Genomic DNA, 23,195 nt, shown 5'->3' on the forward strand with positions numbered 1-23,195 from the left:
AAAGTTAAATTATACATAATGTTTTCCACATTGTAACAGTGGACTGACAGGCCTTTAAGAGAAGAGAGTTGCTGTTAATGGTGTGACAGAATAAAATGCCCAAGCGCTGACGTTAAGGGTCATAAGAGGGGCAATTCACACACATTTTAAATGCATAAAGTGCTTCAGAGAGGAAAGAGCCTGCAGAGCGTGGGTGTGTGAATTGTGAGTCGATGGTACTAATGCTCAAAACAGTCAGATCTTATAAAGCGACCGACTGGTGGGCTACAGGAACCTGCAACTCAGGGATGTCTTTTGTTACAGCCGAAGGCAATAAATACTGCACGGAGAAAGTTTCTTCGTCTGTTTTGTGTGACCAACGAATATTATAAATGACCACAGGTGAGTTTCAAGTTGAAAGACCACTATGACAAATGGCTGTTTAGCTCTGGACTCGATGTGTTTCCATAACACTTTGACAACGTGTGACTGTTTTCTCTCCATCAATGTTTCGCTTCGAGGTTGTGTTATGTGCGCCTGTGAGTGGATTCATAGGAGTACGTCTGTGATTGTGAAAAAGACAAAGTGTGTGTGTGTGCGTGTGTCTTTCAAGAGTTGCCTGTGCAGGGAAGCATGTGAGCAGCTGCTCTGGCCCTCTTATTGGACAGAATTTACAGTGGCTTTGGCTCCATGAAGTATTTACGAGCTCCCAAAACACCCACTCTCACACATACATGCATTTTAGGACTCAGAAAACCTACCTAGAGTACTCTTCCTGTAACTGAACCCCCCCCACACACCCACTGCAGAACCTTTTACTCTAAGATCTGCTGGCTGATTGTAAAATATTACAATGGAGAAAATTAAATATTGCATTTGAACTGTTTAAGAAGATATTTTTTTAATTGGGAAGAGAGACTTTTAAACAGTTTCAAAGATGAACAATGTTGGACTTGGTCACATCATTTTATCAGCATGTAACCCTCTATTCAGCACCATTTAACAGATGTGTAATATGAACATTTAAACCCAGGGATGTTAGTAAAATGTGATCAAATCTGTTGAAACTGACCAAAATTAAACATATTCCACCAAACAGAACTTAGAAAATTATTAAAAATCAATTTAATGTTCTTACATACGTAGAAAAAAACTAAACAAACACGGTGATTTGAATGATAAAGTAATAAATATTCACCATTCACAAAACACATTGAAGATTTTTGAGTTGCAATAAAACTGTCTTTACCGCTTCAAGGTGAAACGTTGGAATTTATGTGTTGAACCATGAGACGGTGAGCCACACTATCATGACTAGAAATCAGACATATCTCCCACCGCTTCCATCTGGAGGCTACATCAGATCCACGATCATGGTTCAATTCTACCAACTGCGATATTAAAGTAACTTCATAAACACTGAATGTACCAATATTTTGTGTTTTCTTATTTGACCCTGTGTGTATGTGAGAGTATTTACTTGCTCATGGACAAACTGTGAAAGAGAATATTTCTCTTGGGACATTAAAGTCCTTACCCTTGTCTTGTACTGACCAATGCTTGATCGTCAACAAACCTCCAAACTATATGAGATGGAGAACAATCTATAAACGTATGCCGACTCAAGCCTCGGGCTGGGCATGCTGAACTTCTAAAGTTTCTCAAGTCACAAAGGTTTATGCACTGTTACAGCTCTTTGGAGACTTTTAATACCTAATCATTACGTTTAAGGTCTGAATTTTTATTGAGAGTATTTCTAAACATTTTGTATTTAATCACAAACTTTCAGCAAAAAAACATTTGAATTGTGCTGTGCATCAATCCCTAACCTGGTATTTACCCGCTGTCATTATCAGTATATTGACTATTGACATGAAACAGTGAAGGTGGCATTGCATCTGTCAGACTTACTTCCTCATGATGGACTTTCTAACAGTCAGTCCGTCCTCTAGATCTGCCTCATTGGCCATGAAGAGCAGCCTCTTTCCTGATGGATCGACGCCAACAAAGTCCCTCTGCTCAGCTGGGGAGGAAAAAGAAATAAACCATGTCCGACCATGACATTAAAACGGCACATATCTATAATGTTACTCCACTTATTAACAGCTTTTAACAGGTATTGACAGGCACAGTACGAGCCATAGTATTTTGTAGCTAAGCATAAGCCGTGTATACATACTGTAAAAAACAGTATATTACATCAGACTAATTGCAGTCGTATCCTGTAGGATTAGTGATGATGTTACCCGTCTTTTTCTTTCCCTTCTGGCCTGGGACCGTCTCCGTGAACTCGTGGGCTTTGCTCATTAGCATGGCCAGGGTTGCATTGTGGGCTCTGAACAGATCGACGACCTCGTGAAGCGCCACATCCGTTATCAGATCACAGCTGACCACCAGGATGTCGGTCTGATGGGGGAAGAGAAGGCAGGAAGACAGAGGTCAGCCAGGCTGCTGCATTGGTTTCACAGCACAGGAGCAAGACACAGCCACAAAATCCCTTAACACCCAATGTGGTTTTGCTGGACCAACTTTAGAGGTTTTATGCGTTCAACTTCTGATTGGGGCATATGTTTCGGAGTCAAGTTTCCCCACCTGTTGAGGACAGTTCCAAAGTTACCCCAACACAAACACAAAGAAAGAGAATTCCAAATACAGATCATGGGGAAAACAATGTTTAGAAAGAGCGGTCGGCTTGCTCGGGACGGTCACCTCGGGCATGCCTGTAGACTATACATGAAAGTATCTGGTGACAAGAAGAGACGAGGACTGTATGTAGTCACGACACAAAGTGGCTAACCGAGTGGGAATTTTAGGTCCTAAATATAAATGCCAGCCACAAATTCTGCTTTGTTTTACCGTTTAGAAAGGTTTGTCTTCTGCTACGATTCTGTTATAAGCATGTGTTTATAAAGGGTTTGTGTACAAGTAGCTTTGCCACTCTTCATATGCATCCATATCTTTATTTGAAGAGAACCATCAGAATTTAAATTCATTTCGAGGTTGAAAGATTCATTAAAATATATGGTAGAATACATGAAATAGAGTACCACGAGTGAGGAAACATATATACAATTATCTTAATACATGACAAGATTTTTATGAACTGAATATAAATATTTCTTATATTAAGACTTTAAAATCAGTATAAACATACATCATTTTAAGCCTAACATTTTTTTTAAGTAGCAAAAAACTGACCAAAATCACAAATATCGTAACAGTCTTCACTTAAAATTCAAGATTAATTATAATTGATTTTGTATCACATCCATCAATTCATTAATACAATACATCCATCAATCAATATCTCAAACAGGCGTGGCAATTGGTACCGAGAAACCTGTGAAAATGTCTATTGTGAGTTGGGAAGCGCCCGTTAGTGTCGAGTGAGTCATCAGATATTTCATGCTGCTTCATAGAACAAAGAAAAATGGGAACGGTTGATGTGAAAATACTTCAAAATTATTTTTTGGACAATTATTTGGCACAGGTTATGAGAAAAAAAGGAATTACCACAAAAAAAAAACACGAGTGGAAATGGAAAGCTGTCTTTTCACGGGAGCTTTAGAATGCGAGATGAAACAAACACTTGGACCTTTCTACTTCTGTTCTGGACATAATGTCAGTGTCTGACAAATGTGTTTGGTTTAATTTCTTGTGTGTGTGTGTGTGTGTGTGTGTGTGTGTGTGTGTGTGTGTGTGTGTGTGTGTGTGTGTGTGTGTGTGTGTGTGTGTGTGTGTGTGTGTGTGTGTGTGTGTGTGTGTGTGTGTGTGTGTGTGTGTGTGTGTGTGCGTGTGTGTCGTCATCTTTGATAAAATAGGTGCTGAAAACAAAAGACGGTGGATCATGACCCGTGTTTACAGCCAAAAGTGTCTAAATCCAAATCTGGTTCACGTTTCAATAACCATTTCCATTTCTTCAACTGTTGGCAAACACTGAGGCACATCCATATATCTTCCTACCTTCTTTTGTCCACAACAATGAATAAGCTGGCTGTGTTAGAGCCATCATGAAGATAGAAGGAAAACACAAATCTGGGAGTAGCAAAACTCAACTTCAAAGGGGATGGAAAATTCTTCCAGAGCCAAGATTTTCTTTTCCATCTTAAGCTTTTGTCATTGTTCCAGACATGTAACATGTAAAGTGATAAAAAAAAACAAAAAAACAGAGATCCTTTTCTTTTAACTGGCTACTATTGACATTACATGTCTGTAAGTGGGTTAAATGTGGCTGCGCCCACATTTGTGTGTCTGTGTGCGGTATCCGTCTCTCTGTCCGGTGATGAAGGCTGTCAGCAGAGGAACTAATCCCACCATTAGCACCAGCAGCCTCAATGACAGAGACATTTTACTCTGTCCGTAGTGGAAAAAGAGGGAGAGATGGGAGCGGGATTAAACAAGAAAGAAAAACATGAGAAGTAAAGCCGCTATAGGTGCAAGGAAGAATTATTTGAAGGGCTGATAAATGTTTAATTGGTGTTTAACACTCCAGTTTTAGCACCTTCAAATAGTGAAATATGAGGTAAAATCAAAAGCATAGTCAAAACTGTGACTTTATACAATCGTCTATATATTGTGTGATTTTAGTGAACTTAGGTCCAGTGTGTTCTTCCAGTGTGTCAAAATGAGTAAATAACTGTAGAATCATGTAGGTGAGGTTGTGCTGAAAAAAGGGACAAGGAATATTCAAGATAAAAACTATAAATAGTGAGATATGAATGTAAACACAACAGCAGTGAAAACAGTCAAATTGCTCTCCGGTGCCCAGAGGGTTAAAAAAGAAAAGAAAAGTTGACGATAACAAAGAGAACTAAATTGTTATCGAAATTGAAATGAAGTTTTATTCCCGATCAATGCTGGAATTTTGATTATCCAGTAAAGAATTTCAGCCCATTTTGCTTGAATTTTCTCTGATCTTGATCTCCAGAGACGCAACAGGCTTCAGTGCAGTGCAATTGTAAACTTTTTCTGTAATTATGTTGAAAATTGAATGGTTGCATTAATGCCTGTGGTTATGTGGATTGACCCAGACTCCGCGGGAATCCTGATGTGGCCTGGACTTGGCGACAGGAAGCTGCCAACAGCAGAGCGGGAGGCGTCTGCAGGATATCTACTGACACTGCGACTCTTTCAACCCTCTCCTCCCTTTATCACGCATGTGACAAGCTCGCACACATGTTCAGAAACAGAGCGCACAAGTATGCATGCATCCCACACACACACACACACACACACACACACACACACACACACACACACACACACACACACACACACACACACACACACACACACACACACACACACACACACACACACACACACACACACACACACACACACACACACACACACACACACACACACTAATGGACAAAAGTGCTCTTAAACTGTTTTCTCGCGCACATACACACACATTGGGACACACACAGAGGCGACAGCAGAGTGGAGTCAGCTGGAGAGACAGACACTTTGGCCTTTCAACAGTCAGGATCACTGGACAGGTCAGGACCACACACACTGTCGCACACAAATTCACACACACAGACACTTACTTGTCCCAGTGGCCACTGACTTTAATCCAACACTACTGCGGACACAATGTTTAGCCATTTTAAGAACATGATTTTGTCTGTGTGGTGGTTTATTCAAGTTTTTTTTCCCCCTTCCCATCACGCCTCAATTTAAACTGTATATATGGTCTTTTTGTCACCGAGTATCTTTAACTTTTCAGTGAAGAATAAAGAAAAAGTAAGATAAAAATCATTCACCCCCAATTCTAAAAGAATCACACCTCATTTTACAGTGCATTAAAAGAGGACATCTCCATTAGATTTAGTGTGTCGTCGATTAGACACTCAGCAGCAAGTCAAACCTTTGCAGCAATTAGCTACAATAAAATATGCAAAGAACTATTCAAATATGTCTGCAAAAAGAATAAAAAGAGAATGTAACTATGTAGTAAAAGGACAAAAAAATAATAAAATTTGAATAAAAGAGGAAGCTTCTTGGTATCCTTTACAACTTCAGTTTAAAAGACTGAAAAAGTATTGCTTTTTAGAATATTAAGTCTAATGAAAGGTCAGAGGCAAAAAAGTGGAGAAAGAAGTGAAAAAGCCGGAGTGCGGGTAAAGAGAGAGGAATATAAAAGACACTAAGTCTCGTCTAAGCATGTTTGCTGTGCTCCTTTCATAAAGAAATCCACCTCAATCTCTCACCCCTTTCTTTCTTCACCTTTTGTCCCGAGTCTTACACACCGACTAACCTGTGTTGACCAAAGATAAACCTCTGAATCAGCGAATGTATATGTAGGCATTCTCAGGCCATTCACAATATTTCTGCTGGCTGATTAAGCCGGAGCGACAATGGAAACGTCAAAAGGGGCTTTAAGCACACAAAAAAGGTACTGCTTTCATGAGTTTGGCTTAATGTTAAAAAAAGAAAGAAAAAAAAGAGTGAAGCATTAATCAGCATATCCGCTCACTTTTGTGCAACTTGACTGTTTGAAGAGTGAACAAAATAAAAAATGCCGATAGTAATCTCTCTATTCAATAATGGAGAGGAACGACCCAGTCCAGACTGTACACTGATTCCTGTAAGTATTTTGTTTGATAGGTTACACCAAATCCCTTTATGGGAGTGTGTTTGTGTAAAGACATGAACGAGTGTGTGTGTGTGTGTGTGTGTGTGTGTGTATACTGTGCTCATGCATCGGTTTGACAGATTGAGTGATCTCTGTGCTGGGATTTGGCCGGCCATGGTTACGGTTCTTCACTCATCACCCTGCTGTGTGTGAGTGTGTGTAACTCAATGCCTCTAATCTAGCTGGCTGCTCAAAGGATTACGAACTCAATGATTCCCAATGGGAGCATGCTGGAGCCGGTCCTGCTAAAGTGTGTGAAGATGTGGTTAAACTAAGCATCTATTAAAGAATCTGCACCGGCTGATTTGAAGACCACGGGGAAAAAAAACATGAAACAGTCTGGTTTAAAAAAAACAACAAAAAAACCCTTGGCATTTCGATGCTTTGATTTTAACTTTTCTTTTTTTTTAAAAGCATAATTTATTGACATTGATGTAAGAATGTGAAAAGTGGCAGCGGCAAGGCAACGGTGCCTTCAAATGAGGATTTTCATGTGGTGTAATTAAAAGCAAGAAGCTTGAGAAGTCTGCAGCTTTAAAAACTACACGTTGGGAGAGTGGAGAAATCTTCTGGAATATAAAACAAGGCAGCGTGTAGGCTTTGTCTGAAAAATCGCTGTAAAATCACTAAACTGGAACATTGAGCACTTTCAACTCAAGCGTTCTGGTATGAACCTAAAGAGGAAAATGGATGCTGCTGCTCGCAGAGAAATTTAGTTGCCTGGAACAATCTTACTTATGTTTTGCAAAAGGATTTAATGACCAGAATTTTCAAATATCATGTATCAATTTTTTTCTCACTCAAATCTAACTTGTGTATTTTAAGGGGAAGAAAAAAAATCAAAGTTTCTTAAGATAGTATTTTAATATAACATTCAGTGTTTAGAGCTAAAAATATGCCTAACCCATTTCCTGAAAAGGTCTTCGACTTAAATTGGGGTGTTGTAAAACTTTTGACTGGTAGTGTAAATGAACCTACAGGATGATCTTCTTTTAAAACTTGGCCAGTTTAATTCTCATGTTTTCTATAGCCTGACTGAGTAGGAGATGTACTGGGAGGAAACCCACGTACACACACGGGGGGGCAACATGCAAACTCCACACAGAGAGGGCGCCAAGCCTGAGTCGGACCACACAGTGCCGTCCCACTCACACGCATACAGTCAATTTAAAACTACCAAGTGTGACAAACATACAAACTCCTCACACAAATGCCTCGAGCCTTCAATCAGGCCGGCGCCTCACAGTGGGAGTCCAAACCACGACCCCCCCCCCCCCCCCCCCCCCCCACCGAGCTTCCCGACGACATGAAAATCAATGATTAGTCAAACATCAGTCAACGACAGCGGTTGTTTTGGAAATACATCAGCAGCTCTAAATTGCACAAAACTTCATACAAACATGTCTTCCTGGTCACAGGACACCAGTCAGTATAGAGGGGACACTATACAGCCAAACACAAATGTTGCACAGATGTGCATGAGAATAAATGGTGCAGTGGGTAAACTGGCAGCACGGAGAGTTCAAGTCTTAACCATGACTTCATGTGTTTAGAGAGAATTGAATGGAGGGATCAGCAGACAGGATACAGAAGAGTGGGGGGGCTGGAAATAGGAGTTGGGGGGTCACGGGTACCGAAACGGCATGCGTACAAATGTGTGTGTGCGTGTGTGTCCGTGAATGTTTATATATGTTTTGAAAAGGTGAAATGAGGCACTGCTGCAGCCTTGACCGTCCGGGGGACTGGAAGGCATGGATCAGTGGTCACACAGCAGTACACACAGCCCCGTAAACCTCCCCCACAATCTTCTATCTTCTATGCCACCTTCAACCTTTCAGCATTTTTTTTTGTGTGTGTGTGGAGTAAACATTACACTTCAGAATAAAGAACCTTAACAGACTTCTATCATGAGTATTAATATAATTCATTCATTGTTTGTTTCCATTAAGTATTAGTCGTTATTATCTCGCTGCAGTTGTTGTTAACAACTCAAATTTCCAAAGGTGTGGATGTCATGTTGAATGAAAAAAAAAACAGAATGCAAGGATTCAAAATGTCATAAACCAATAATTTAATTCCAAGAGAGCGTCACCATTTGCAACAGTTTCCGAAAGGAATTTTGCATTTGAATTAATCTGACTGTAAATCAGATTTAAATTAAACGAGCAATATCATACATAGACGGTGGCATCTTTAATATCTTCGCAATTTTCTTAAAATGTTTAAAAGCAGTTTAATGCAAATTAGTGAATCTCTCCCCATTTTTACATCTCTGTGGCCATGTTTACACGTACCCAGGTTTTTACAAAAACGGATATTTCCCCCTCTACGTTTAAAAAAAAGAAATCTCCATTGACAGGGACCGCTTATACACCTGGTTCAGAGCTACTATGAGCATGTCAAACCTGTAGGGGGCAGTGTAGCGAGAAGCCATGATAGCCAATCAGACACGATGTCACTAATTGTAATGTAAATATCCGCCGTTAGATGCAACCGCAGACAGAGTTTATCCAGATCTCCACTGTGGCCGGAGTTTTCAGGAATCCTGGTTTGTTGGTGATTCGTCGCCGCGCTTTTGTGTAAATGCGCGACCCAAACGCATTATTTACATTTAACATACATTTACAAATGTTTTAGATTAGCGGTATTAAATAGCAAGTTATCCTGTTTCCATTTAAGTAAAGTAAAATAAAGTTTCTTGAATCTTCACTGAAACTTTTTTTGTCATTTCATTTTTACACATGCTGCAACAACATCACATAAGCTTAAAATGTACTTCTTCGGCTTGGCTTTTAATTTCAGAAAGTACACACAATCACTTCTTGTTATGTTTTTACCTTTTCACAATTTTTTTAGCTATAATATCATCTTATTCGTCCAAATGTCTTTTTTCTATTTTATATGTCTGGAACGCTGTCAAACTATGTTGGATAAAGAGGAGATGGACATCGAAAATGTTATTTTATAAGGTATAAAATGTATGTTTATTTTTTGTTTAAGATCCTTTTTTGGTCTCAACTTCTTGTCAATCATATGTAACACACTTTTGAATTCTGTTCACCGACAGTAAAAGGTTCTATACAAAATTGTGTAAAGAGAACAGGATTTGACACACACCTTAATCTTCTGCTGGATGTGCCGGAGAGCATCAGCAGTGCCCATGTCTCCGTCTTCCTGGATGCAAACCACATCCAGCTTCATCTTCACATCCATCTTCATTTTAGGGTCTGTGCTCATCATCTTCTGGACCTCTTTGGTCGTGATCACAATCACCTCTAAAAACGGTAAGAAATATAATAAATTTAATGGAAGAATAGAAGGTTCAGTTGTTCAAATGATGGCTTTGTTAATTCTTTGTCCCACCTTTTAGTGTAAAAACTAAGAGAGGCGATGAAATCAGAGACAGCAAAGGAGTGACATGCAGTACAAAGGCTGGGATTTGAACCAGTGACCTATCAGGATACGATGGATTTGTGTCAGATTAGGTTCGAGATTCAGACCCCGTTGGAAGTACATGATTCTCTAACAAAGACCTTGTACGATCATTTTCACTTCAAGTGTATTTACCTCGAGCTAGGTTTAGTTGCAGTTACATAGTTTTAGATATCTTATATACGCTACCAGTCAAAAGTTTGGACACACCTCATTCAATGTTTTTTTTGTTTATGTTCGTGACTATGTACATTGTAGATTCTCACTGGAGGCATCAAACCTATATGAATGAACACATATTGAACTCTGTATTAAATGAAAAACTCTGTAAAATACGAAACATGTTTTGAGTTATTTCATTCTTTGCTTTATTGACAGCGCTGCAAACCCTTGGCCTTATCTCAGGACACGTTCACGCGTACCTGGGTTTTAAAAAAAAACACGATATTTCCCCCTCTCCGTTTAAAAAAAACAACTTCATTGACATGGACCCGCATATACACCTGGGTCAGAGCTACTATGAGCAGCCAAACCTGTAGGGGGCAGTGTAGCGAGAAGCATGAAGCCAGGATAGCTAATAAGGATCCTGGAAAAAAAACACGTCACGAAATGTGACGTAAATATCCGCCTACCCCTCTTTAGATGCACCCGGAGACACGGAGTTTACCCAGCTCTTCACTGTGGTCGGAGTTTTCGGGAATCATCGCTTGTGGTAAGTCAGAGCTGCGTTTATGAGTAAATGCGCGGCCCAAAGGCAGAGAAATATCACCGTTTTTTCAAATATCCGGGTACGTGTAAACGTGGCCTCAATGAGCTTCATGACGTCGTCATCTGAAAACGTTTTCACTTGACAGGTGTGCCTTGTCGGGGCTCATTGGTGGAATTTCTTGCCGTCTTAACGGGGTTGGGCCCATCCAGTGTGTTATGCAGAAGTCAGTTTGGTACTAAAGCTGATCGTCCTATTTGATAACGGTTAGAATTCATATTATGGCAAGAACAAATCAGCCAAGTAAAGAGAAACGGCAGTCCATCATTACTTTAAGAACTGAAGGCCAGTGGGAATGGAAAATTGCAAAAACTTTGAAAAATGTACGAGACGTTACTATGGTGTGGTAGAGGACTCACCCGTCCTTCCAATTAATTTCATGGGGCACAATTCGAATGTCATCCTTCATACTTGTGTCAAAAACTGACCAGAGAGCTTGTACCAGGATTTGTTTTCACCAAAATAAATCTGATCAGCATGAACACAAGCTCATTTTAAATTACCTACATATTGACCTAGAAATGACTGTGTTGGATGAGGGGCTACATAAACAGTGTTGAATTGATATCAAATATTCATAAGATCATAACTATCAAGCTCAGTAAACTAACCACTTGTTACTACAGTTGGTAGAACACAATACAGATTGAAGTATCCAGAATACTACAGTGTCCGTCTGGTTCAATTAGGCATGTCTGCATGAAATGGTTTCTACCGGCCATTTGTTCACTCTCGCTGTGTCAGCCTAGTAAAATGTAATTGCACAGCTTTGGCTAGTGGGCTACACACAGTAAACTGCCGGCCACACAGGACGATTATGTATGGAAAGCAACTTTCATTTAGACGAGAGAGGCGCAACAGGCTTTTACAATGAACAGTCCAGTTTACTGGCAAAAGAAGCAAACAGGAAAAATAAAGGGGCCGTTTATAATTCCAGAGCTACGAGACCCACTGCACACAAGAGTCCAAAATCAGGACTGTAAATCTGCAGAGGAAATGCACACCTGATATGGCTGACAATGTGCTGACAAGCTTGTGAACGTAATCTGAGGAAAAAACGCTCTAAACCGACTCAACATGCAGTGAAATTAGTGAAAAGTGTCACTGGAACAAATTGGAAAAGAAATGCTTGATGTTGTTTTTATCCCAGGATCTTTTCTGTTTAGTCACACACATTTATTCCAAACAACAATAACTGGAACATCCTTCAGCTTATTATCAGGACACAGCGCACAATCCAAATTATTGACAAATTAGTGTTATTCTTAACAAAAATACAAGAACAGGTCAATAATAGAAATATCCCAGTTGACACAATTTTTTTGGAGTGTCCATTTTTTCACGGTATTCACATATTTCATGCACAAGTCAAAATCCCTGGTTGTATGCGAAAAAAAACAACAACCTATGCTTAAGTTCTACACCCGGTAAAACGTACTTTAAATAAAACCAATTTAAGTTTTCTGACATTCCACCCGAGATAAATGACAGAAGAATTGGGAGACGCTGTTTTACTTAAGGACTGTTCACTCAAGTAAAAAACTTTGAGGATCAGATCTGACATGAGGTTTCTACCAGTGATATTACATTTTAATAAAATGCCATATTGTTGGGTGGAAGGTGAACTTTCTTCTCAAAAACACCACTTTTTGTTCCACCTTTTCCAAATGGGCCAAATTTATCTGGATTATTGCTTTTTCTTTTTCTTTCCCATTTTTAGGGCAAACTAATAACACTTGTGCACTCATTCTGAAATCAGACCGCTGATATGCAGCCTTGCAAACACAATCCTGATTACAATTAAACAAGATCCTGAAATAAATGCTATATATTTAAACATGCTGTGCATCACACAGCAAACTTTGTTTATTATGGCTGATAAGACACATTTTCAGATGGAAGTGGGTAAATTTGAAGAAGTCTGGTGTCTGTTAGTCGACTAGTAACTTGAACTGTAAATTTATAGAATATTAGTGTTAACACTGACCACACGATTAACAGTACACAGTTGTAGCTGGTAGTTGTAGCTGATGAAACAGTAGAAGTAAGAACAGAAATATGAAAACTCTGGCTCTCACCTTCAAATCCTACCCTCTCCAGCAGATTAAGGGGATACCACATTAGAGGTTTGTTGCCGACGGGCAGCAAAGCTTTGGGGGTGTTGTATGTCAGCTCGGTCATACGAGAGCCCCCACCAGCCGCCATCAGCACTGCCTGGAGCTCCATGCTGTCTCCTGGGGACGGCTGGAAAAGAAAGCAACACAGAGAAAATACTTAACTAATAGGCTATAATTTGATTTAGAGCATTGTGTACAACATACAGTTGAGACAACAGGTTTTTAATGATTTATTATACACTTTTTTGTCAATGCGTCAGCCAAGTAAGCCTGACGTAATATAAATAGTTTTTCAAAGAATGTTTTTCCCTTTGTTTCAAAAATAATATTTTTGTTTTCATTTCATAGCAACATGGCTCTACACAGAGATAAAATAATCACAGAGACAAAAAAGTCATATCATACATGTAAAGACAAAAAATGACAACTTTAACTTTTATTTGCAAGCAATTTTGCCAGTGCTATATACATTCTATTATTTAAGTGTTAACTTTGCAGCGTGGCGCCAGAGAAGGCCCGACAAAGTGCTAAAATAAACTCTATGGCACTATATAGAGAAATAGAAGGTAAACTTGATGTTTCAAAACAGCTCTACAGGGTTTCCTCATCCAATATGTGTCTATGACAAAGTTGTAATAAAAACTGTACATGCCAAGAAAGTAGGCAGGGTAACTGAGGCACACAGACTTGCACCGGTGTTATAATGAAATCATAAAGTGTATGAATATTAGATCCAAATAAGTAAAGAACTGTCATGCATTTCTCCATTATGTTCAAGACAATAAGTTACCACAGCTGTCATCCGCGTGCTTGAACTAACCGTAAATCAGAGTGAATCCTCAAAAACACCTTTAAGGGGGAAATAAAATGTGGATGCAATCACGTGGAATAAATGTTTTCTTACCATTTCTCTGTGATCCCCGATAATCTGACAACGACAGCTCTGCTACACGCATGTAAGTTACTCCGTGTTGCTGTTGTTAGCACTTGGCTGGCGGTTAATACAGAGCTAATTAAACGATACTGCCGCTTTAAAGGCAGTTCACAACCAAACGGACACGTCTCATGTAACCCAAACAGCCAAAGGAGTAACTGACAGCGGCAGAATAAGACCAGTCGCGATATTATTCCAGACAAATTGCGTTAAACGAGCTAATGGTTAGCATGGTATGATGACACCTGCGGTCCGTCAGTGAAATGTGTCCGTGATGGGAAAACTTTCCTCCGCAGCATGGTTCCTCATTTCGGACATGCTGAAATACTGTCACAATATCCTAAGTGTGTTTCAGTAATATCACATATTTTAATTAGTGAAAAATAAAAGAGGCATTTTAAATGTTGACTGTACTATCTACGTACTGTGGCTCACACACGCTCTACGCAGATTAGCAGACAGTCACTCCGCTACTCCTGTAGACGCAAAGCTCAAAAAGTCCCAATTCACAGAGCTGAGACGTAACAGCAAATTGAGCTTGGGGAATGTGGCTCTGGTTTTGTTTGCTCTGGCCAGGAGATGAGCTTGACTGCTCGTTACTGCTTGCTCAAAACCCGGCAAGCAAGAGAAGGGAGGGCAGAAGGAGGGAGAAGAAGAAGAAGAAAAAACAAAGAGATGAACAAGCTCGACTGTCTGTTACTGCCCGAATAGAACATTACTGAAACTAGACATTGTAACTTCTTGGAAAAAATGTTCTATGAATGCTGGCTGCTGAGCTTCAATGCTTGATGAATGTTGGGAACTAAACATGAAGATTTGTAATGGTGTTGTTTGGTACAAAGATGAAACACAACATTGTATTCAATATGTTCAAGCCAATTTTCATCCATCCAGTTTACAAGGTGTCGTCAGAAACTCAGTGGCATCTTCATCGAGAAAAAAATGAAAGTCAAACTGCAATAAAAGTCAAACCCAACCAGTGACACTTTCGGCGATTACTGCCTGGCTGGTGAACCACAGGGAGCTGATGTGTTTGAGACATTGCACATACCTAAAGAAGAGACCCGAGCTGGTGTCACTGAATGTTCACTTGACAAGATGCAAATGTGTCTGTGAAAACCACAAAACACAGGCAATGATGTCAAAGTGAGTCGAGCCAGAGGGAAGACGTCACAGGTTGCTCCAAAATAAAACATAAATCTAGTATTTATGAAGTATTCACAGGCTATATGCAACATCGTGATGATTATAATGAGTTTTCTTCTTCTATTATCTTTTTTGATGACACTCACAGAGCGTTGTGATTGTATCATCAACCTGAGAGCGCACATCACATAAAGCAATGGATGATTCAACATTATCTTTCAGCACACTTTATGACATCAGAAACAAAAAGTGTCTCAAGTGAGGCAGTTTTAAAATGATCTAGTCAATCAAAACTAAGCTCCAAAAGACGTCTCAGAGAAAGACATTACCACACAAAATGTGAAAATATATAATTATATCATTTTGCTTCTCTTTATTAGTTTTAAAATATATATATATTTATATGTTTACATCACATCTTTGATAATAAAAGAAGCATGAAATTGTATTCACTCTCAAGGAAACACTGATTGTACTGTCTGTGTTTTGTATATTATAAAATCAGTGCAAATCCGTCAGAAATCTGAGGAGGGGAGGAAGATTGAAAAGTGATGCCGAACATGAAGACAGAACCATGTAGAGATAGATAGGCATTACAGCCTATGAGACAGTTGTGCAGGTTTGATCAAAGAGCTACTTGAAAAGGAGCCCTAAGGTTTCCCCTGATTTCCTCTCCCCTCTTTAGCCCTGTTGCCGCATCTTGTAAATCATTCTCAATTCACTGAAACAAGCCAGTTGGATTAGCTTGTTTTAGATCATAAACATTTGCAGCACAGACCACCCAGGGAGAGCGCTGAGCCAAGGCGAGAGGGTGCGTATGTGTGTGGATTGTGCATGCATGGGTGTGTATACATATGTGTGTGTGTGTGTGTGTGTGTGTGTGTGTGTGTGTGTGTGTGTGTGTGTGTGTGTGTGTGTGTGTGTGTGTGTGTGTGTGTGTGTGTGTGTGTGTGTGTGTGTGTGTGTGTGTGTGTGCGTGAACCCTCCCTCTCAGTTTAGAGGTGGGCACTGCAGAACATAAAAAAGTCAAATGTGGTCCACCGTGCACACACACACACACACACACACACACACACACACACACACACACACACACACACACACACACACACACACACACACACACACACACACACACACACACACACACACACACACACATACACAGGTGGTGCTGGTGGTGGTGGTGGTGGTGGGGGGACTCTTGCTGCTATCAGTACAGCTCTCACAGATGATTTGTCACCAGTCGGTCATATTGCCGCAGAAAATGAATAAAAGAGATATTTTGAATAACTTTATTCCTGTTTGTCATTAGGATCGTCACACTTATTGATACAGGTCAGTGTCTTCGAGGAGTTAAACCTCACAAATCAAATCAGTTCAGCACTACTTTCCAACACAGCTGCTAAACATTCAGTGTCAAACAACTGTGATATGAAGCATGTTTTCCAGGGACCTTTGCAAAATAAATGCTTTTCTCTCACTCCTTAAAGTTCAACAGTCTGCGTCACCAGACCTTGAAATTCTTTCTTTCTCTCTCTCAGACACATTGAGAGTAATTCCTCTCTTTGTTTCTCTCTCCACATGCTGAAGGGCTCCGAGGGCCAAGCTGGTGTCAGAACCAGGAAATATCTGGGTTGGGTTTTTGAAGAGCCAGTGAAGGGAAAAACTGGGCAACTCCCTGCTGTAGGGTGCCGGTCCTTTTTACTCCGTTAGTTGCCTGTTTGTCTAACTGAGCGCGTCTTCAACCCTCACAATGCTGTCTCCATCATATTTTTTGCATTATTGTATCAGGCAATGGCTTCAATATTTAAATATTTTCATTAAACTATGTATTCATCTGGTGCAGGGGACTTTGGCTGCTGTGATTGGCTCCAGCCCCCGTGGCCCCTTGTTTAGATAGAGTGGTACAGAAAATGGAGGTATTGTGGGGAAACTGGAAAATGAACACAACAATTATTGCAAGCAAAGCAATAATATCTCCGGGTGATAAATCTGGACAGCATTACTGTTGAATAAACTATTTAATATTTATGAGGCTTTTTTATTTTTTACATTGACTTGATGGGTTGAACTTGAATGAAACTGTAAGAAAACTGCAGGGGAAGTGAAATATGTATGTATATATAGCATAAATTAGACATAATAAAAGAGGAAGGAAAATCAAAAATGGACATGAAAAGGTAATATATTGAGCCTGACCACATCAGGGTTTTTTTATATGAGCGAGCTGTCTGTGTCTGTGTGTCTTTCCTTTGCCACGTTCTGTCTGCCGGGCTCTGTGGGAGGTCCTCAACCACACAGGGCAGACATGTAGAGACACACACACACACACACACACACACACACACACACACACACACACACACACACACACACACACACACACACACACACACACACACACACACACACACACACACACACACACACACACACGGACACAGCCTTTGTTTTTAATAATAAACATAAAACACATGAAAGTGTACCAATTTACTATTGCCTACCTTTATTTAAAAGTCCCCGAATTGTCTGGGAATCTTTGGACTTTGGACATGATTCTTATAGTGAATGAGCAATGGATATTATGCTTGTGATTTGTTTTGTTTTTTACATTTTAATCTGCATAAACTGAAAATACACACACAGTTAAACATCTACATAATTACACAAACACATTCTTTCTAAAATTGTTGTAGTAATATTGCATCACATATTATGTAAAAGCTGTTATGCATCAATGTGAGGCAGTACAATACAGAGTTTACACAAATCACAAAAAAGAGTTAAAGTCTTTGCTTGAGCATCACAAACTCCTAAAAATAAAAGAGAGTTTGTGATGCTCAAGCAAAGACTTTAACTCTTTTTTTTTTTTTTAAATGTAAACTTGTCCCTTTTTATGGTCAAAACACCCAAAATATTTGGTCGTTTGATCTCTCTCTATCTGGTGGACTACATGTGGAGTTAAACTTTACACCCCTTTCAGCAAAAACATCGCCTCACACGCACGCACACACAAAAATCTTCTTTTCAACCGAAATAAATGTTTATAGCATTCCAAACATTTTGTGTGTGAGGCAGTATGTGTGGTCCTGTCTGCACCTAGCGTGAGGTTTGAGGTTAAGGTGTTTGTCTCCTGGTTATGTGCTCGTCTACGTTTGTGTGTGCGTGTGTGCGTGTGCACGCGTGCGTGAGTGAAAGACAACCATTCATGCTTGTTTCATAATGTTTGTGAAGTAGGAGAAAGACAAAGGAAATTAAGTGAAAAACATAGTGTCTAGGGTAATTTATCCAAGGACAGTTCAGTAATTTGCTAAATCACCAATTAACCGAGTTGAGGAGCTACATTATATAACAAATAGATTTTAATGTGGCCTAAAACATCCCCGAAACTGGTAAACACGGGTATTTGGGTCATCTCAACACATACAGCATTCAAAGTACCAAATTACCAAAAGCATAACATCAGCCTTACAGAGTGCTGCAGGAATCCTGAAACATGGAAATAAGTCCGCACTTAAGTTACCTCATCTTAAGGCTCAATGTTTTTAAACTGGGTTTTGGTCAGATGCCTGAAAAAGGCCTGTGCAACACACATTTCCCTGTTTTATTATCAGAATATAAAACCTGCTTCTGATTTTCTGAAGTGTTTATATGTCTTTACAAATGCGGTTGCTAACAACTGGCGAAATTAGACACTGCTGGTCACACCATCACGTCATCACGGTGACTTCCAACAAGTTTTCCCTTAAATCTTCTGCGCTTGTAAACAGTTCATATGCAAACTCACCAAATTCAACATTCGTCATACTATACCATTTCAAAGGTCAGGGGAGAGGCTTTCGGTGAAGAGGTCTATCCATTTCTATACCTGGTTCTTCCAACTTATGGTTATGAAGCTCACCAGTTGCTCACAAGGCAAACCAGAGATTTACACTCGGACACCTATTTGCAAAAGGGGTCTCAACACAAGACATTGATACAGTATTGTGTTAGTCAGGTTGAAGCGAATGTCTGGGTGGACCAAGACAATAAATGATATTTGCATACAGAAGAAAAACAAGGGAACACTTGAAATATATTGGTTGATGTAGATCACAGTTTGTCATTAGTAAACCTCATGCCCTTCTGGTGTAATTGTTTTCTGAGGAAAGTCTGAGGTTTGTCAAAATGAACCACAGTTAGTCGAATATTTACAGTCACTTTTTATTCACAGGTTTTCACTTTGATATTTTATTAGAATTACTCAATGTCCAGAAACTGGTTGTCCAGCAATATAATGAATGTAATATATCTATGACGGCATGGCTTGGTTAGTAGAGGGGTCGTCTCTATATTGGAAAGTTGCAGGTTCAATTACATCTCCACCTGTCAATATGCCAAAGTATCCTTGAGCAAGACACTGAACTCCAAATAGCTCCTACTAGAGTGACCTGAGACAATGTGATTAACAATGTAAAGCGCTTTGGGGCTGCTCACGCAGGTGAAAAGCGCGATAAGTGAAATCCATTTACCATTTTAGATTGTGTATGAACAGAGAAGGTGGCTTTGTTAGTTAGGTATAACAACTAACTTAGGTTTGGATGACAGGTCTTGCGCTTGTTCGCCAAGTAATTAAATAGACTGTATATTTACCCTGAACATTGGAGCGATCACTGGACTGAAGTGTACTGTCGCAGTACACAGCCAGTGTCACCTGACTCAAATGAAATGATACTTATTTTAAATCAAAGACCAATGATGGTAATCCAGTTCTGTAAGCAGTGATAGATACATGAATGGATGCTCATTCAGCAAAGACTCAACGTGAAGCGAAGGTATGAATATCTTTGTCTCAGCTCTTTTCCCATTATCTGATGGAAAGGCTCACTGTTTGTTTCTTTCCCTCATGATGATGCCAGTAAATATTACACCTTGATAGGTCTGGAGTGGTTTGTGTGTAAAAATGAGTACAAATATGACAGATGCACAAAATAACTGTCTATTGAGCACGTTTGTCTTCGAAAGGATGGACTATTGCACATCTCACAGACTTTGCAAAATACTGGGTTTATGCTTATAAATTGACATAAAATGCTCAGTGTGGTTTACTTTCTCTGAAAGCCCTTACATTGCTCATTATTGCATCTGTTTTCACCACGTAGGAAAAGGTGGTGGAAACCAGCTCGCGTCAATGATGCCTGTTATTGTGAGGAAAGATGTTTTCTCAACTGGCTCACCAGAACGTTTGTTTGCAGAATTTTCAATAAGATCTTTTTTTTTTTAAATCTGTGCTGTAGCTCAAATCTTTGACATTGTGACTGACCATCTCCTCAATTCTTCCCCCTCCAAATTCAGACTCTACTTACTCCATGCTGAACACTAGCAAACCGACAAAAAAACTATACTATTTCCACCTGATCACCCGTGTATAAACAGGGTCTAAACCCTTCAGTTAAAAACTCCTCATTGATGTCAATCATGGTGTTTCTTTTTACAGGAAATCCCAAAATTGAAACAAGCTGAATGTTCCATCTATTATGTGAGCGACCAGCTTACTACATTTATGCAGTATTTTACTAAATCAGGCCCATTATTAGTATTTGAGCCACAGAAGCATCAGCATTGGTCCACAATATCATCTGTACCCCGAACGCAGCATCACAGAGCTGTTGGCATGTCGAAAATGTGAAGTGCACTCATTTAAACTTTGAATGAAAAAAATTTATTTAGGAAACTGCTATTAACTGAATGCACAACAATGAATAAAAACACGTGGGACTACTGGTGAACACACTTGTGTAAGATTTTTAATGAGGGTGGTTGTAATGTGTGAGTCTTGTAAAATGTGCAAAAATAAAACAACAAACTCAAAGGAAACCCAAAATGGCCACATAAGAAAACATCTGGAAGGCAGCATTGGGGTGGGGGGTGGGGTGGGGGTGGGGGGCTGTTTATAGCGGTCGATCTATCCAAAAAAGGGCCCACAGGAGTGAACACTCGGTTAAATACTTTCGTTTCATGATTCCATTTGTTTGCAAGACGCTTTATATCCAAACAGCCCCACAAATATATTTAACCCAAGGCTTCTATGACGTGCAACAAAACTTCATATGACAATCGTGCAGTATGTGCAGTAGTATGTGCAGTAGTATGTGAAAACTACAAAACTCAAGGAAATACAGCAGGGTGATCGAACTCTGATTGCCAATAAAGAAAGATGTGTGGCGTAGCCTGGACATGTTTATGTGAAATGGTACCTGAATCATTAAAAAAGTGATGTGAGCAATCAGAATTTTTTTTTAATAAAAACTAGAGAATTAATTCCCAGAGCATAAATACTGAGCTTGATGCCCCCATATTATGGCGTAGTTGTTACTTTAGTGTTAAAGCACTTTAAATTGTAACAACCTGCATGAAAAGCGCTATGTAGATAAAGTCTGATTGTTGATTGTTGATTGTTGATTGGGCAGTGCTGTGGGGCAGTTTTTGTCAGTAAGTTAAAATACAGTTAGTCATCATTTTAAATATTTACTACGTTTGACATGAAATTACACAATGGCTTGTCAAAGGCTGAACTTCTTTTACACTAAGTCAGGCTTAACTTCAGGCCATGATATTTACTAGCATGCAAGTAATAGTATCCTATGAAAGCAGAAATTGTGACAAAAAGATATACTGCAGTATGTGTGTGGTCACGGGTGGGGACCAAGTAGCTTGCTTTCAAAGGCTCTGTAATCCCACACCCATGTCTAACACATAAGGACACACAAAAGTGTGTGTACATATCTGCAGAGGGAGGCAGAGGGAGGAAAGGACAACATCTAAATGGCTTCGTCTTTCTGGTGAAAAATACTGTAATTCCATGTAGGAGGCTTGTGTTTCGTTTCAAGGGTTTCGGTATCAAAAAGAAGACGTGCGCACAGACACACACACACGGAAATAGGTACATGCATCTGCTCCAGATGTTGAGAGTATTTTGTTTCAGTGGAGGGAGTGCAGCCTTGCATCAGAGAGGAGATAAATCACAGTGCCGGACAGCAGTGAAGACACTTTTAGAGGCCTTTCTGAACCCTCTGTATTCGCTCCGTTCCCATATGGCAATATTCACAGACGCTGTTTGGAAGGACACTCACATACAAAGAGAGCGAGGACAAGGGCAGTTGTAACAGAGAACCAGCTCCTTTTGATTCTGTAAATTGAACGTTATCCTCTGTTTTGATGGAGAACAAAAAGTGTAAAGGTTACTCTGGCTCCTCTTTGGATTTTCTAGTTGGGAAATTTTATTGACATCAGAGTCACATGATCAAAGTAAACGAATGCTCATCTTAAACTGACATGAATCACGTAGCAACACAGGCACTTCAAATGTTCGCTTATTCAGACTCCAGTCAAGCTGTTTCAGGACTTGACTAATATGAGAGGGAAGTAAAATTCCCATTGTGGCTTTCTGACTGACAGCAGCTTCCTGATTTTGACCCCTAATACGGCTGTTACCCCTCTGTTGTTGATATGCAGTTGATTTGTGCAGAGGGGGTGTCATCAATCATGGTTTTAAATGAGAAGTCACACACACACACACACACACACACACACACACACACACACACACACACACACACACACACACACACACACACACACACACACACACACACACACACACACACACACACACACACACACACGCCTAATGGAGACACTGCATTGACTTCAAGTCATTTCCTGCTGACTTAAAACCTTGAAACATATTTGTGGGGCCTTGGTGTGTTCAGATTTCTGCTGAGTCTTATTAAACGTCCGCAAAGAATAAGACTTTTAGAAAATTTGCCTTGGATTCATACAAGAGTCCAATTTGGCCGTGAAGGAAAAATTGACAAATGTCCTGATGCTTTCAGCCTCTTGTGTCCTGATTGAGATAATCACGGTTACTTTAGTCAGAAACAGGCGATCATTGGTTCTTTGTCACATGTAGTCTGAACTGACTTTTGCTTTCATGAATCTTTTGTGGGTCATCACATCATAATTTTACAGCTGTAAGTATCATATATTTAAATTGGGATCTGTTTTTGTTCAGTATATATATGTTTAAAACTACCACAACAATGGTCACTTTGCTGCATTATTTAAGGAATAGCTAAAAGCCGTCACAAATTTTTATTGAATACTCATTATTTGGGATAGTTTTCCCCACATTTG

The 23,195-nt window shown here is 39.7% G+C and overlaps 1 protein-coding gene across 1 annotated transcript in view; it reads right to left on the bottom strand.

Annotated features, from left to right (window-relative positions):
* The window catches only part of eif2b3 (eukaryotic translation initiation factor 2B, subunit 3 gamma), a 32,984-nt gene extending 18,840 nt beyond the window's left edge, over positions 1 to 14,144 (bottom strand). The window contains exons 1-5 of the mRNA XM_080478462.1: positions 13,842 to 14,144; positions 12,899 to 13,064; positions 9,740 to 9,897; positions 2,226 to 2,385; positions 1,891 to 2,002 (exon numbers count right to left, since the gene is read on the bottom strand). Of these exons, the coding sequence (XP_080334588.1) occupies positions 1,891 to 2,002; positions 2,226 to 2,385; positions 9,740 to 9,897; positions 12,899 to 13,064; positions 13,842 to 13,844 (599 nt within the window). The 5' untranslated portion in view covers positions 13,845 to 14,144. The remainder of the gene's footprint in view (positions 1 to 1,890; positions 2,003 to 2,225; positions 2,386 to 9,739; positions 9,898 to 12,898; positions 13,065 to 13,841) is intronic.
* Positions 14,145 to 23,195: the final 9,051 nt, after the last annotated feature.

This window comes from Lipophrys pholis (assembly GCF_963383615.2).
Source record: "Lipophrys pholis genome assembly, chromosome: 1".
In the NCBI taxonomy this organism is placed as follows: Eukaryota; Metazoa; Chordata; class Actinopteri; order Blenniiformes; family Blenniidae; genus Lipophrys; species Lipophrys pholis.